Genomic DNA, 16,134 nt, shown 5'->3' with positions numbered 1-16,134 from the left:
AACTTCAATTTTGATGCTTCTGGATTTCAATCATGCATATTGTTTCTGAACTTAATTATAGAAAGGAAAATGTTGAACATGATGCTAAGTACGCTCAAGGTTCAGTCAATAGCTGGAAACAATGGCGAAAGTCTCATTTTTCGGGGCGGAAAAACCCATAGTAGACCAGCCTGAAATATACGATCTCGATAAAATGAGTTTTGAATTTGAAAACTTTCCATACAAAAGTTATAACACTTTACAAAATACACATACAGTGAAAATTTCAGAATTATTGGAATTAATTTCGAATTATTATGATATTCTCGTAATTTTAAGGATGTGTCTAAGCTCAAATTTAATCAAGATCTGAACTTAGGCAAATCAATTATCGAGGAATCTTACTAACATATGAATTATCACAACATTGATGAATATCTGAATATCGAAGTAATTGGATTGTCAAAGCAAATCACTGAGTAAGGTATGGAGGTGATGTTTATTATCAGTTTTATTTAAAATGACTTGTTTGGTATTTGGCCTAGAATATATCGTAATTCTCTCAACTATTAAATTTTTCCATGAAATGCAATATATTGAATAAATCGAACTACATATGATCATCTTGATTTATCTTTGATTGTTTGGTGTACTTGATTCTTGGTAAAATACATGAGATATGATTGAAAACGAACGAATGAATGGAGTTGGAAACCAGATTTCCAGTTCACTGGACAACGTGGCTTAGACTCGGAAAGTGAGTCCAATGACAACGGGGTAAAATCAGGGTATATGGTTGATTTGAACAACGCGACTTGGGTTCGGAATCATAAGTTCACCTTTGCTCGTACTAATCAATTGTACAGATTTTACATGAGTATGTGAGGAAAGTGCTACACATAATAATGGTTCCAGACACCTCTTTAGCCTGCATATAGAATATTCTAGAATCGAAACATTCTTGACATGATATTTCATTGATTCTTTCATTTCAATACTCTAAATCCTCAAATACTTAACTTATGTTTCTTCTATTTACTATAAATTCCAGATACAGGTGAACGGAGCCACAACCTGAGGAAAGAGAAAAGTCTAATTCATTATATTGTCTTGCACTGCATTGTAAATAAAATAAAGTATGATTATATAGAAAAGAGTCTATGTCATGAATTTAAATAATTTTTAATAACGCTTCCACTATTATATATTGATATTATATTATACGTTCAAAAGCTGAGGCCTACAATTTTTTTTCGATTTAATTGAAGAACGGTGTTATACCGTAATCCCTTGATTTTGATAATCGAAATAAAGAAAAACTTTGACATTGTTCTAACTTTTGTGTACTTTTGAGAGAGAGGTACGTACTGGCGTGAAAAAAAAAAAATTAACATGAAACGAGCGACCAATAACCAAGAAATAGTTTAATAAGTAATTTCAGACTTCTAGGGTTATTCTAGGGTTTTCAAATAATGAAATATATACAAAATATGAATATTATATTTTTTTTGATAATATTATTTATTTTATATTATATTGGATCAAAAGAAATGACTAAAATTTCTCCCTGCCCGTCGTTCTTAGGGTTCTGAGTTCACGTTATTCGGTGCTGTTGAATCGAGCTGCAAATTGTTTATTTGTTTAGAACGATCTGTTGATAGAAAATTATGCCGACGCTTTCAGATGTGGAGCTGGAAGAACAGCTCACAGCAGCTGGGAACGCTCTTTCTCAGCCCCCCTCTTCTCTCGATGAGCTCCTCCGTCTCCTCGATGTAAGCTATCTCTCTCCCTCCAAACTAATCTCTTGAATTGTGTTGTTTCATCTGCAATTTTTTTACTGGAAGGCGTAACACTTAGTTACTGGAACCATTGTTCGGAATTTCTAGTAGTTTAACCTACTAAAAGGATTCACTGTAAACTGAGTGATAGAAAAATTATAAACATCACAAGGTGCCTTGTTAATAATTACCTTTATTTTGTACGAGAAATCAATTATTTTTATCCATGTAACTATATACATATATTTTTTGTTGGAGCCACTTGATCCTTGTTTCTGTTATCACTTGTATGAGTATATCCTTCTTATTTTTTTATTTTTAAAAGAGGGGATGCATGTTTTTGAGAAGAATATAACTCTACTTCTACGTATTACATTATTACTGATGGAATACAAAAGAAGATTCATTAGCCACCAAATGCTTTAATTGGGGGTAACAATCCTTAAATTCATTAAGATGAAAAAATTCATTTCCAATTTGTTTATGCCAGCTAATTAATTATCTTGGTATACAGTCTCTTATATTTTTTGTTCTTTTGATTTGATTTAAGCGAATTGAGGAACTTCTATCAAAAGTGGAGCAGTCACCTGCCAAATCCATGCTAACTGCCCTTTCACCACTAATGGATGCGTTGATTACAGAATATTTTCTAAAGCATTCTGATGTTGATGTAAAAGTAGGTGTGGCTTCTTGCGTCGGTGAGATCACCAGAATTACTGCCCCAGATGCTCCATACGACGATGACAAAATGAAGGTGATTTTTACCCCATCTCTCACTACATGGGTGTTTTCCCCTGGGATGTTTTCATAAGTTTTCATATGGGCATAATACAGGATGTTTTTCACTTGATTGTATCATCTTTTGAGGATTTATCGGACACATCTAGCAGATCTCATCATAAGAGGGCCTCTATTCTTGAAACTGTGGCAAAAGTCAGGTCTTGTGTTATCATGTTGGATTTAGAATGTGATCAGATGATCATTGAGATGTTTCAGCACTTTCTTAAAGCTATAAGGTACATATTGGGCGTGTATTGATTGAGTGTTGTTTTATGTCTAGCCTTTGACAAGGTTTTATTTGCTTCACATTCCTTCAAGCCCATATTAGCCAACTTTTTACTGATTTTTCCTCGTCATTGTACGTGCAAATTTGAGTTCTGTAAGTATATGAAATCTTTGGTAACACGTGAAGGATGAAGTGAACTGAAGTAAGTATGTAAGTATATGAAATCTTTTGATAAATATTTCAAAAACTTGATCAAAATCTTAAAAAATTATGTAATGCTATAGAAACTATCTAGAAAAGTAACAATAGAGGTACTTGAGTAAGAGTTTTGATAACACGTGAAGGATAAAGTGAAGTACTGAAGTAAGTAATGTGAAACTAGGCAATTTTGAAATTTGCAAAATTTTTCTTTGTCAATTATTCAAAAACAGAAAATCGATAATTAGTTGATATGCACGGAATATTTATCATTTTTATTTGCTCTTCGTGTTGACATTTACCTACCTAACTTTAAATAGTATTTTTTAGGCGCCTTTCTTAGAAATGGCTCACTGCTGAGTTTTTGCTGCCCATGCCTTGTGGTTTATACCTCGAGCCTAAGTCCTTTTGTGGTGACATAAGGCATTATTAATCATGAGATACACAATTAAATTGATGAAAATTTCAATTGAAGAGATGAAGCTGAGATTAATAATTACTCGTTGTATTGATGAAGGGAACTTGATGTTGGATTTATCGAAAGAATTAATTAGAAAATGAATTTTGAGAATCTTTAGGAATATCTAGTTTGCCTTCAAAGTTCGGAGTTTTAGGTGGGTAATCTACACAACTGTACACTATACTGCATCATATTTGAAAAGGGATGGGCAATTAATGCTTGTTGGATTTTGGATTGTGTAACGATTAACCATGAAAGCTATGCTATTTTATGACAGTGTTCAGTCTGAACTGCTTAAGTATTGTTAATGTGATACTTCCAGAGTTCATCATTCAGAAATCATTTTTGCATCCATGGAGACCGTTATGACACTGGTCATAGAAGAAAGTGAAGATATCTCTTCAGACCTACTCAATCCCATTTTAGATACCTTGAAAAGGAACAATAAGGTTAATTTTTAGACTTTTTCCAAACTTTGAACCCTCCTTTATTTCTTTGCTAATTAATAGATGCTTGACAGGAGGTTCTTCCAATCGCAAAGAAATTAGCTGAGAAAGTTATTCAGAATTGTGCACAGAAGCTTAGACCTTATTTAACACAAGCATTAAAAACTTTAGATACTAATTTTGATGATTATAGCGGAGTTGTAGCTTCCACATGCGAGCCAAATGCTAGTACTGTTGGGCACAGTAATGAAAACATCTCCAAATACCAGAAGGTACAGTTTCTGTTCTATAGCAAATTTTCTTACCTATGAGTTCTTGCTTTCTGGTTTGGTAATCCCCAGAGTCTACTTGTGATGTCAGTTTTACTTTCTTCCAAATTCAAACATTTAGGAAAGTACTATATCTATATGTCATGTTGTTGCATTTTTGTGGTTTTGTTATTGTCATTAAGGATTTAGTTTGAGATCTTTGCTATTAAGTCTTGGCATACCTTACTTTTGAGGAATGGTGCTCAGGCATTTTAGTTAATTGATTTGTCCGATTCTTTTTTTCAGCTCCTTTTAATACATGTATTTTCTTTATTTTTCAAAAAACTTCCTTGTATTGCCTCTATTTTTTTTTTCTGTATAAACTTACATGTTTTGCCTGTATTAGCAGATAAGCTAGTTGATTGGAAAATTTGGTTTTTTAATTCCGAAAAGAAAATAATGTGCATTTCCTAGTTATAACAGTTCAAAAGAAAAAAAAAGTTTTGCATAATATAATTTCCTAGTTATTAGTTACAACAGATCAAATAATGTGCATTTCTATGCGATACTCTATGGAAGATATGTCACGTTCATTCATTCGTTATATGAATATCGATGCAATGTGCGCTACATAAGACTGAGTTGATTGCAGAGCGAGAACATAGATACGCTTCAAAATTTTTCTCACACTCCACTTTTGACATTTATAATTTTATCATTGTTTAATGTTGTAAAAAGTAAACCCGCTTAAATGTTCTTTTTTATATTATATACGCCTTTCCAAACGGGTTCATTATATTTGTCAATTCTGTCTTGCAATCATCACTTTGAAATAATTTCCCCATCTAGTTCTCGCCCTTTTACTGTTCTGTTTTTGTTAATGTTCAAGTCAAATAATATGTTAAAATTGTAAAGGAAGTTGTTGATTCTTTCATATATTTTGGGATACTAGTGACAATATATTTATATATTTTTGCTTTTTGCACCAGTTTTGAAAGCCAAGAATTTTTTATGGGCAAAAACTCTCATTCGGTTGTAAGTGTATGAGCTTTGCTAGCCAGTGTTTACACAGGGACTTTTTCTTTCGCCAAAAAATGTACTAATTCTTGAAACCAAATGAATGATGGATAATTCTGGGCACAAAGAGACCATGGGTAGCCTCAACTTGAAAATATATTTGTTAGTCAGAATTTCTTTTCGCCAAAAGGGGCAGTAGGATCACATTCGACTAATCAAGTTGGTGGATTGTGAATATTCACCAGCCACTCTCTCTGTCGGGAAAGGCATTATTCCCATTTGCTTTAAAAGTGATTGTTTGATCTCACTGGTTTTGAACAGGTGGCTAAAGAGGGTTCGGCTGAGACCCCTGTGCTGGATAAAGATGCCCCTGTGACAAGATCACCCAAGTCAATTAGCAGTATCAATGAGATCATGACTCAAGAAACAATTCCTGATGCACATTATTCAAACATGGCAGATTCTAGCCGAAATGTCAAGGACAAATCAATGTCCAAAAATGTATCTGATGATTTGGGTGCTCGAAAACCAAAGATCTCGGGGCTTAAAGTGGAAACCGATGCTAAGAGAAAGGGTAGACAGTTTAAACCTGATAATAATTTAGCAGTGTTTTCAGATCTTCTTGATGATCAGAAACAAAATGAGCAAGTGCCATGTCACCAAGACATTGCAGCTAAAGATGGTTCACCTGATGAGATTCTCTCTGTTGACGCTGACATATCTTTGGACAATGTTAATGATGTTAGTATTCATCCTCTGCAATTAAAATCACTTGAGAAAGAGGATGTAAATTTAGCAGCTTCAACTCAAAGCCCTGGCATGCCTGCCGATAATCGATCTAAGAAGGCTGGTCGAGCAAACAGGAAGGAGAACTTGGGTACAAAAGAGACTAAGAAGGCACTTGAAGGAACAGATATTTTAAAAGCAAAACAGCAGCGTCGCTCATTGAAAAAGAAATCTGACAAGACAATTGACAAGGATAAAGTTTTGGCAGAAGAAGTATTATCCAAGAATGATCGTATGAGTACCAGTGATTCAGAAGCAAGATCACTAGATCCAACTGAAAAGTTGGGGGATGCTAGTAACAAGGTGGAGGATGGATCCTCTTTGTCACAGAAAGAAGCAGGGAAAAAGGGTGCACAAAAGAAACCTGATAGTTTGAAATTTTCTTCCAAAGAAGATCATGGACAAGTAATCATGTTTTCTCTCGATTTTTTTATTTATTTTTTTAATTTTTTTTTCAGTTACTTTTCCTGACAATATATTTTTTTGTTTCAACACATGCTTCTCTTTTTCATCTGTAGGACATGGTTGCCTCACCAAGGACTCCTTTAAAATCATCAAAAAATGAGGACAGTGTGGAAGAAACTAAAAGGATGAGTAATAAGAGAAAACGATCTCCAGGCATACAGAAAGTGCGTCATGACATTTTTTCTTTTATTGTGACTTTCATATCCTTCCATAGAACCAGAGGTTTCTTGCACCTGTATTCCTTAAGTTTAGTTTGGCTATCAGTAAAATCGAGGACATTATTATCTCTCTTATTTATGCTTGGTCAGAGAGATTTCCACGTCTTTTTTTTTTTTTGGAAAAAATGAAGATTTAAATTACTGGAAATCTTCTTCTTATTATTTTGATTAAACAAAGGGAATATATATACACAGAGACTCCTAAAGTTTAGCCCTAATTGATAACCCATAAATATGGGAACTATTAATTTACCTAGAATAAAATATACGCATGCTAAATATAGCCTAGATTACAAAGATACTAATCCCTAACTTCTAGTGATGAATATAGTCGACACTCCCCCTCAAGTTGGGTAGTACATATCGTACATGCCCAACTTGTTACATATTTCATCGAAGTTAGGACCTAGAACGGCTTTAGTGAGAACATCTGCAAGTTGCTCTCGAGTAGGTGTGTAGAGAATCTGAACATCGGAGTTCTTGAGCTTCTCGGCAATGAAATGTCGGTCTATTTCGACGTGTTTTGTACGGTCATGATGAACCGGGTCTTTCGCCATGCTAATGGTAGCTTGCTTGTCACATCTGTGGGTTACTGATCCTTCCTGTTTTATTCCCAAATCTTCCAAGACACGACGTATCCATATTCCTTCACATATAGCTAATGCGAGAGCCCTAAGTTCCGCTTCTGCACTGCTTCGGGAGACCACCGGTTTTTGCTTGCTTCTCCAAGTTACAAGATTTCCCCATACGAATGAACAATACCCCGTTGTTGATCTTCGGTCCGTGTGGCTTCCAGCCCAATCCGCGTCGGAATACAATACAACACTTCTATCTTCATGTTTCCCAAATAGGATTCCTTTACCCGGGCACTTCTTCAAGTATCGGAGAATTCGATATACGACTTCCATGTGTTTCTGAGTGGGACAGTTCATGAATTGGCTCACATAACTCACTGCGAACCCGATGTCTGGCCGTGTATGAGACAAATAAATCAGCCTCCCTACGAGCCGTTGATACCTCCCTTTATCGGACAAGATCTCTTCGCCTTTTTCATTTGGTTTGATAGCTTCCATGGGAGTACTTGCTGGTTTACAGCCAAGCATCCCTGTCTCACTGAGTAAATCCAAGACATGTTTGCGTTGTGACAAAACAATTCCCTTCTTTGACCTTGATACTTCCATACCCAAGAAGTACCGCAGCAACCCAAGGTCTTTCACCTCAAATGACTGAGCCAATGACCGTTTAATATTCACAATCGCCTCTTCATAGTCCCCGGTCAAGATAATGTCATCTACGTAGACAATGAGGATGGCAACTCTATGGTCGGTAGACCGTTTGACGAAGAGGGTGTGATCGGATTGACATTGCTGAAACCCTTGTTCCTTTACCACGGTAGAGAACCTCCCGAACCATACCCTTGGTGATTGTTTCAGTCCATAAATCGATTTCAGCAACTGACACACCTTGTTGCTACTCTCATTGACAGAAAGACCGGTTGGAATTTCCATGTAGACTTCTTCCTCCAATTCCCCATTCAGAAATGCATTCTTAATATCAAGCTGTTGTAGCTTCCAATCTAGATTCGCAGCCACGGACAAGAGAATTCGCACGGTGTTAAGTTTAGCTACAGGTGCGAATGTCTCCTGATAGTCGATTCCGTAGGATTGAGTAAATCCGCGAGCCACTAGTCGAGCCTTTAACCGTTCAACACTTCCATCCGCCTTGCATTTCACGGTGAATAACCACTTACAACTCACGGTTTTCTTCCCGGGAGGTAAATCTGTGATATTACACGTGTCATTCTTTTCCATGGCCCTCAATTCTTCTTGAACCGCCTGAGTCCATCCCGGGTGCTTCAAAGCTTCTTGTATTGATCCCGGAATAGGTACCGTGTCAAGGTTTGTGATGTAAGCCTTGTATTTCTGTGACAAACCACCGTAGGAAACAAACCTCTGTATAGGATGATTAGTGCAACTCCGGGTACCTTTTCGTAGAGCAATAGGTAACTCTTCGGACTCTTCGAGAGGTGGAAGTTCCGGTGTGTCTGGCTCCGTGCTTGGAATCGGAACCGAGTTTGATGACGAGTCAACAGTAGGGTGTGTCAGTGGCTCACTTATTCTTGGAGTGGGTCTCGGTCGACGGGTGTAAACTTGTATGTCTGGCTGGGGTTGTGGGGATTGGACCTGGTTATCAACAAGTGTAGGAGGTGGATTCGAGTCATTTTGTGGCATATTTGGTGTAGGAATGAGGAGAGAATCCCAAGACCAAGGCTGTACTTCTCTCGAGTTCTCCCCCTGAAGAACAGTTTCGGTGAAATAGGGAGTTTCTTCGAGAAAAGTAACATCCATAGTGTTAAAGATCTTTCTAGTCCTAGGACAAAAACACTTATACCCTTTCTTATTGGAAGAATAGCCGATAAAGACACACTTAGTGGATCGAGGATCGAGTTTGCTACGTTCATGTGGATAGATGTGAACAAATGCGGAGCATCCGAAGATTTTTGTTGGTAAGTTGGAGGAAAGGATGGCTGCATGGGGATAAGCTTTGATTAGGGCTTGATATGGCGTAGCAAACTGCAAGACTCGGGATGGCATCCTATTGATAAGGTAGGCAGCAGTCAACACCGCCTCGCCCCATAAGTATGTTGGGACACCAGTTGAAAACATAATGGATCGGGCCACTTCTATTAGGTGACGATTTTTTCGTTCGGCTATACCATTTTGTTGGGGTGTATTTACACATGAACTGATTTGAACTATCCCATGTTTAGAGAAATAGTCTCCTAGAATTAGGTTGAAATATTCCCTGGCATTGTCAGATTTTGGTACCCGGATTTTTGACATAAACTGAGTTTGAACCATGGCTTCGAATGCTAGAAAATTTTTTTCAAGTTCTGATTTTTCTTTCATGAGAAATACCCATGTGAGCCTAGTGTGGTCATCGATAAAAGTGACAAACCATTTTGCACCATTTATATTAGCTATCCTTGATGCTCCCCATATGTCACTATGGATTAAAGTGAAGGGTTGCGATGGATTGGAAGGAAGGCTTCGATAAACTGAGCGTGTGTGCTTTGCAAGCTGACAAATTTCACAATGAAAATGTTGTGGTCTTTTATTCATAAACAATTGAGGGAATAACTTTTCAAGATAATAAAAACTTGGATGTCCTAGACGATAGTGCCAACACATGACTTCAGTATCCTTATTGACTCTAGAAACTAAAACAGATTTTGAAACCTTGGATTTGATTGACTCATGATTAGGCTGACTAAGGGTGACATGGCTTGAAGTGGATTCCGTTGAGTTAAGCAAGTAGAGTCCTGAGCACACCCTAGCACTGCCAATCATAGATCCCAATTCCTGAAAAATGCACATATTTTGGAAAAATTCAGCGGAGCAATTATGATCAGATGTTAACTTATTTATTGATAACAAATTGCAATCTAATTTCGGAACATGCAATACATATTGTAGGGTGATAGTTGAGGTTAGGCAGATTTTTCCAATCCCGGCAACTCGGGATTTAGAACCGTTAGCAATCCGCACGGTCACTTGGGTTTGGCTTGGTTGGTATTCTTGAAACAGGGACCGGTCTCCCGTCATATGGTCTGATGCTCCTGAGTCGATAATCCAATGACGAGATAGAGTACTCCAAGTAGACAAAGCATAATACTTGTTACCTTTATTTGCATGCAAACTGACAGGTTGGCTTGTGGTATCGTGGTGTGTTAGAGTGGTGGCTAATGCCTTCTGTAAGGCCTCGATCTGCTCCTTTGAGAATGAAGTGACTTCCGTGGAAGTGGCTGAATTTGCTCGGATATTTCGCTCATTGAATGGTCTAGAAGGATTCCAATCAGCAGGTTTCCCGTGAATCTTCCAACATGTGTTTTTTGTATGGCCTGGCTTGGCACAATGATCGCAGTATGGTCGAGTTTTGCGCTGAGAACGAGTATCCTGTTGGCTAGCAGAATGTGCACCGTATGATGCAAGTGCAGATCCCTCTACGCTGACCGAGCTATTCTGAGTGCCCATCATCACCCGCTTTCTACTCTCTTCCCTTCGAACCTCAGCAAATGCTTCTCTCAGGCTCAGGAGTGGCTTTCCACCCATTATTCTGCCTCGGACTTCTTCTAAGTCTTTGTTGAGACCTAGTAAGAACTTGAATGTCCTCTTCTGCTCCTGAATTTTGAGGAATCGCTGACCATCCTCGACACACTTCCATTCATGGCTTTCAAATGCATCAAGCTGTTGCCACTGTCGGACAAGGGCGTTGTAATATAGAATAATTGGCTGATCTCCTTGCCGCAAGTCATATAGTACCGATTCTATAGCGAATAACTCTGAGGTATTATCCGAGCTAGAGTATGTTTCCCTTGCGGCCTGCCACATCTCAAGGGCTGTTTCATATAACAGGAAATTCTCTCCAACTTCCACTGTCATAGAATTGATAAGCCACGCCATAATCATGTGATTTTCGATGTTCCACTTCTTGAAATCTGGATCCGTCTTCTCTGGGATGGCCGACTCGCTCATCAAGTACTCCTCCTTTCCTCTACCGCAAATAAACATATTAACCGACTTAGACCACTGAAGATAATTGTGGCCATTTAATTTGTGGCTTGTGATGACAAAGGAATTGTTTTCGGTGGGGCTAGGGTTTAGAGTTTCTGATTTTGAGGTTTCGGCAGCCAGGCCATGTTTCACCATGGTTGAGGATGGCTACACGAGAATGAGGCTATAGAGGAGGAGATGGCGATTTGAGAGAGAAGAGCCGTATCTCTGATACCATGAAGATTTAAATTACTGGAAATCTTCTTCTTATTATTTTGATTAAACAAAGGGAATATATATACACAGATACTCCTAAAGTTTAGCCCTAATTGATAGCCCATAAATATGGGAACTACTAATTTACCTAGAATAAAATATACGCATGCTAAATATAGCCTAGATTACAAAGATACTAATCCCTAACTTCTAGTGATGAATATAGTCGACAAAAAATGTTGAAGAGATTTTGGATAATGAGAAAATTTGGGTGGGTTCCTCATCAAGAATTGGTAAGGACATCATAGGAAGCGGTGAATGTCCATCTCCCTTTTTGATAGTTTGTTTCTTATTTTTCCTTTAAAAAAACGAATGCATCGCATGTTTCTATTAAGACCTCATATGTATTGTTTTTGCCCTTGAAATATTCTTTTGAAACACGTGTAAAACCGCTTTGTTGCACTGGCATTTAGAGAAAGTGCACGACCAAACTTTCAACAATACAAGTCAGTTCAATTAAGTTTATTGTTATTTTGTTTCAGACATCTGAGACTAAAGAGTACGGGGAGGAATTGGTTGGCTCAAAAGTTAAGGTCTGGTGGCCAAAAGATCAGATGTAAGTCCATACATTCCACTCTGTACATAAAAGTGTCAAAATTACTTTTTTTATGATGCTTTCATCGCTGTCAGGTTTTATGAAGGTGTTATTTCTTCTTTTGATTCTGTCAAGAAGAAGCATATGGTGAGGAAAAAATATCTTTCTTTCTTTCATTAATTACTTTGATTTGCATTTAAAACTTGTTTCAGTGTAAACTGGCTTCCATCTGAAATAGGTGTTGTATAATGATGGTGACAAAGAAGTACTAAATTTAGGAAGGGAGCGATGGGAATTGTTTGGAGATGATTCATTTGCTGCGATGGTTAGATTTAAAAATTTGCTGGTTTCTATTAAGACCTCATATGTATGATATATTTGACAATTTGTGTGACTAGGGCAAATCTATTGAGCATTCAAGTCCTGATGCTTCCTCAGACATGTAAGTTTATTCTCCAGTTGCTACCTCTTCCATGTTTTGTTACTTCCTAGTACCCCTTCATGAAAAATAAATTATTTATCTTCAACTTTTAAGGCTTGCAGCTGTATCTACTGTGTCAATTAATGGTAGCTGAGTGTCCATCCTTGAACTACTGTCTGGGATTAAAGGATGAGATTTACATTTTTAGTGCAGGAGCAATGGGAAGATCCCTGGATCATCTGCATTTCCCCGTTAGAATTATGTTTCCGTCCTGAAACCAGTTTCCTTAGTCAGTCTATTGATGATGACTATTATTATTATTTTTCTTATATTTCTTATTATTTTATGTTTATCCCTTCATTGATGTTAACAATGTGGAACTAAATAGAATGGGATGTCAGAATTAAAATGTAAATCCCACCGGACTCGGCTGCTTGTATGCATAATATGTTTTGTAGGGAGTAATTTTAGTCCTATTGTTTCCTGTTTTGTTGAATCTATTCGGCAAAGGGAATTATTTTACTAAGATGAACTTTTGTATGTCCATCTATGATAAACATTTTATCATCTGGCCCATTCAACACGAACCAAATGAAGCTGATAATTTGTGTTACTTTTTAGGCATATATGAATTCACTCAACGGGAAAACACATGCTTTTCTCACAAGTTGCAACTATACCTTGAACTTTAGCAACTGTCCGTTGATCATGTTCAAGTACTTTTTCCATTAACTTGGACTTCTCAAATCTTGAAAGAAGGTGAAATGGTTTAAAGCCATCAAAAGCATATAGTGGCATATCTTTAAACATATTCTCCAATCCCAAAACAAATTCCTAGATTTGCTGGAAAACCTTGCTAACATTTGTGAAATTTGACCAGGAAATTTCCTTAGTTGGAAGAATTTTGATGGAGAAATTATCTTTTGGAATTATTTTGTGAATGTTTATACTGATTATTTCTTTCTTTTACCAGGCGCAGGAAGAAGAAAGGTTTTCCCATTTCTGAATTGTCAAGCAAGCGGAGGAAGATAGACGGTTCACTTAAAAGGTTGTTCTTATAATTCTCAGTTCCCCCGTACATTTTTATTTAAAATTAAAGGTCAAATTATACTAATAATCAATGGCTTGTAGTAAGTCCACATCTTCTGGTAAGCCGAAAGATGTAAAGTTTGGTGGGAAATCTGGAAGCAAATTTAAGGATGATGGCAAAGCAGAGTTGAAGTCCAAAAGTAACTCAAAATCCAGTGGGAAATCTATTGCAGATCCTGTCAAGGATAAAAACCCTTCTCAGAAACACAGGGGCAAATCTCATGAAGATTCTGCCAAGACATCTGGTAGATCTAGAGATGATGTTGCCAAAACTTCGAGCCACTCGAAACCAGACCGCCAACGAAATGTCAATTCTAAAGGTAATACTTCACAAAGTGGCAGATCCAGTAGTGTCAACGGAACAGGGACAGCAAAATCTAGTTCGTCAAAGTTGAAAGAAACTGATCACATTAAGGGAAAAACCACTGACTTGTCAAAATCACAAGAATCCATCAGAGGGAAATCACCAGATAGTGCGAAGTTTCAAGAAAGTGAAACTAAGGCTGCAAAAAAGCGAAGGAGATAAAGTGTGCCTTATTAGTCTTCCTTTACATTGCACTTTTCCTGCAATTTTCTGTGGGTTTTGATATTAAACTAGGCACGGATGTTGTAAGTCTGAAGTTGACATGCCATTTTTAGCTGGTTTTGCGGTTGATACTTGTCGTCAAGCCTTGTGATTTATTCTCAGACCATACGTAGGAATATATATCATATTGCAGACCACTCCTCTTGGAATATTTGGTTTTTTAGTTCCAAAAAGGAAAAAGAAAAAATAAGTTTTGCAGAATATGATTTCCTAGTTATTAGTTACAACAGACCAAATAATGTGCATTTCTATGTGAGATACTCTACGAACGTATGTCACGTTCATACGTCCGTTATATGATAATCGGTCCAAATATTAGAAGGCAAATATTTGGTAAGATTAGGTCAATAACAACTATATCCTTTTTGAACCCGAGAATACTCGAGAAAAACACACTTCCGAGATTTAAGATCAAGTTTTGTGACATGAGAACGGATATCTCGGACAAAGCAAGTGCAACCAAATGTTCTAGATTCAACAAAAAACAATACCTTATTTGGAAAGAGAACATGGTGTAGAGACTCACCATGAAGAACAAACAATGCATACGATTAATTAGAAGGCGAGCTATGAAAACTGCATCAGCCCAAAACCTTTAGCCCTTGCCGTTTCGAGAAGATGTCTATTCTTTCTCTCCGCAACCCTATTTTGAGATGGTGTCTCTACACGAGGTTTGATGAAGAATGCCATGTTGAGTCACGTAAGTTTGAAAAGATTCTGATAAGTCATCCTTAGCATTATCATTCACAATATTTGTATAGGAACATTAGATTGAGTTTGAATCTTAGCATAAAGGTTAGAGAAATGAAAGAATTATTCAAAACGACTGTAAATAAATAACCCTGTCATATGAGAATAATCATCTACAAAAGTAACACAATGATACTCACGGAAAATTTTGGGGTCCCCTTCCAGCAAGTATCACTAGTCCAGACGTAGGTGTCAAAATTATCTCGAGCCTGAAATCACGAATAAGATCGTTAGAAGGGGGCCAGGAGGGTGTCCTGGCGTAGCCCCTCCGACGCTCAAGTCAGAGACTGAGGATATATGGGGGGAGCAGCTAAGGGTGCTGCTAAAAACAATATGGTGAATTCTTTAATGAGACACTCAAACCTGATATTTATAGGAGAATACCTGGGCCCTGATGGGCTTTCCACCCAAATGTGGTATCGACCTCCAAATGTGATCTGGGATGGGCTTTTCACCCAAATGTGGTCTCGACCTCCAATTGTGATTTGGGATGGGCTTTCCACCCAAATGTGATCTCCACCTCCAAATGTGATTGGGCCTAGTGGGCTCATGGGTATCACCAGTCTCCCCCTCCCGAGTCGAACTGAATTGCAGGTTCAAAGTTCGATTAATTGTGTTGTCCTCGATTTGTCGGGCGCGAGTTGTGTATTTTCTTCCTGCTGCTCGTTAGTCCCCAAAATTTGGAAACGAATCAAATCGTAATCCTACACCGCATTTTCATTAGTAGTCGTGCCGCGTGCCCACATCACAACGCTCCCCTTTGCACAGCCCCGCCCCAACCTCATCCACACCCGCGTTCACTCTCACCAACCTGCATAGCCTCCGCGCGGCCCCGCCCTCTTCTACGCACGCCTCACCTACAGCGCGCAGCCCTCTTCTACGCACGCCTCACCTACAGCATGCCGCCCTCTTCTACGCACGACTTTCTTGCCCACTCGTCGAGCGCCCGCACGCCTGCGCACGCTCGCCCGGACGCTCGCACGCCTGCTCGGCCCATTCCTTTTGCACGCTCGCCCGTACGCTTGCTCGCCCACGCACGCTCGCCCATGAGCGCTCAGACGTACGCACGCCTGCCAGTACATATGCTCACCCGCAAGCACTCACCCAGTACACCAGCTCGCCCTCACGCCTGCTCGCCCCACTCCCTCTGAACGCTCGCCCCACTCCCTCTGAACGCTCGCCTGTAAGCACGCTCGCCCACGAGTGCTCGACCGCAAGCACTCGCCCAATACACCAGCTCGCCCTCATGCCTGCTCGCCCCACTCACTCTGCACGCTCGCCTACACACGCTCTGCATGCTCGCCCGCGCACGCTCGCCTGTAC

At 38.6% G+C, this 16,134-nt stretch overlaps 1 protein-coding gene across 3 annotated transcripts; it reads left to right on the top strand.

Moving 5' to 3' along the window:
• Window positions 1–1,505: 1,505 nt before the first annotated feature.
• Window positions 1,506–14,262, top strand: LOC140831934 (sister chromatid cohesion protein PDS5 homolog C-like). Of its 3 annotated transcripts, none has more exons than XM_073195643.1 (13): window positions 1,506–1,751; window positions 2,308–2,511; window positions 2,592–2,773; window positions 3,744–3,870; window positions 3,942–4,139; window positions 5,454–6,323; window positions 6,437–6,547; window positions 11,913–11,986; window positions 12,061–12,112; window positions 12,204–12,290; window positions 12,364–12,407; window positions 13,366–13,434; window positions 13,518–14,262. In XM_073195643.1, exons 1-13 carry the CDS (start codon window positions 1,647–1,649, stop codon window positions 13,999–14,001), a joined length of 2,607 nt encoding a protein of 868 aa, XP_073051744.1. In that variant the 5' UTR covers window positions 1,506–1,646; the 3' UTR covers window positions 14,002–14,262. The 3 variants fall into 3 exon arrangements, with proteins under 3 accessions (XP_073051744.1, XP_073051743.1, XP_073051745.1); XM_073195642.1 differs by having other exon boundaries at window positions 13,360–13,434; XM_073195644.1 differs by lacking the exons at window positions 1,506–1,751; window positions 2,308–2,511 and having other exon boundaries at window positions 2,640–2,773; window positions 3,699–3,870; window positions 13,360–13,434.
• Window positions 14,263–16,134: the final 1,872 nt, after the last annotated feature.

This window comes from Primulina eburnea, chromosome 5, assembly GCF_022965805.1.
Source record: "Primulina eburnea isolate SZY01 chromosome 5, ASM2296580v1, whole genome shotgun sequence".
NCBI classification, from domain to species: domain Eukaryota; kingdom Viridiplantae; phylum Streptophyta; class Magnoliopsida; order Lamiales; family Gesneriaceae; genus Primulina; species Primulina eburnea.
The sequence above is the reverse complement of the archived record's forward strand: the minus strand, read 5'-3'. Positions and strand labels throughout refer to the sequence as shown.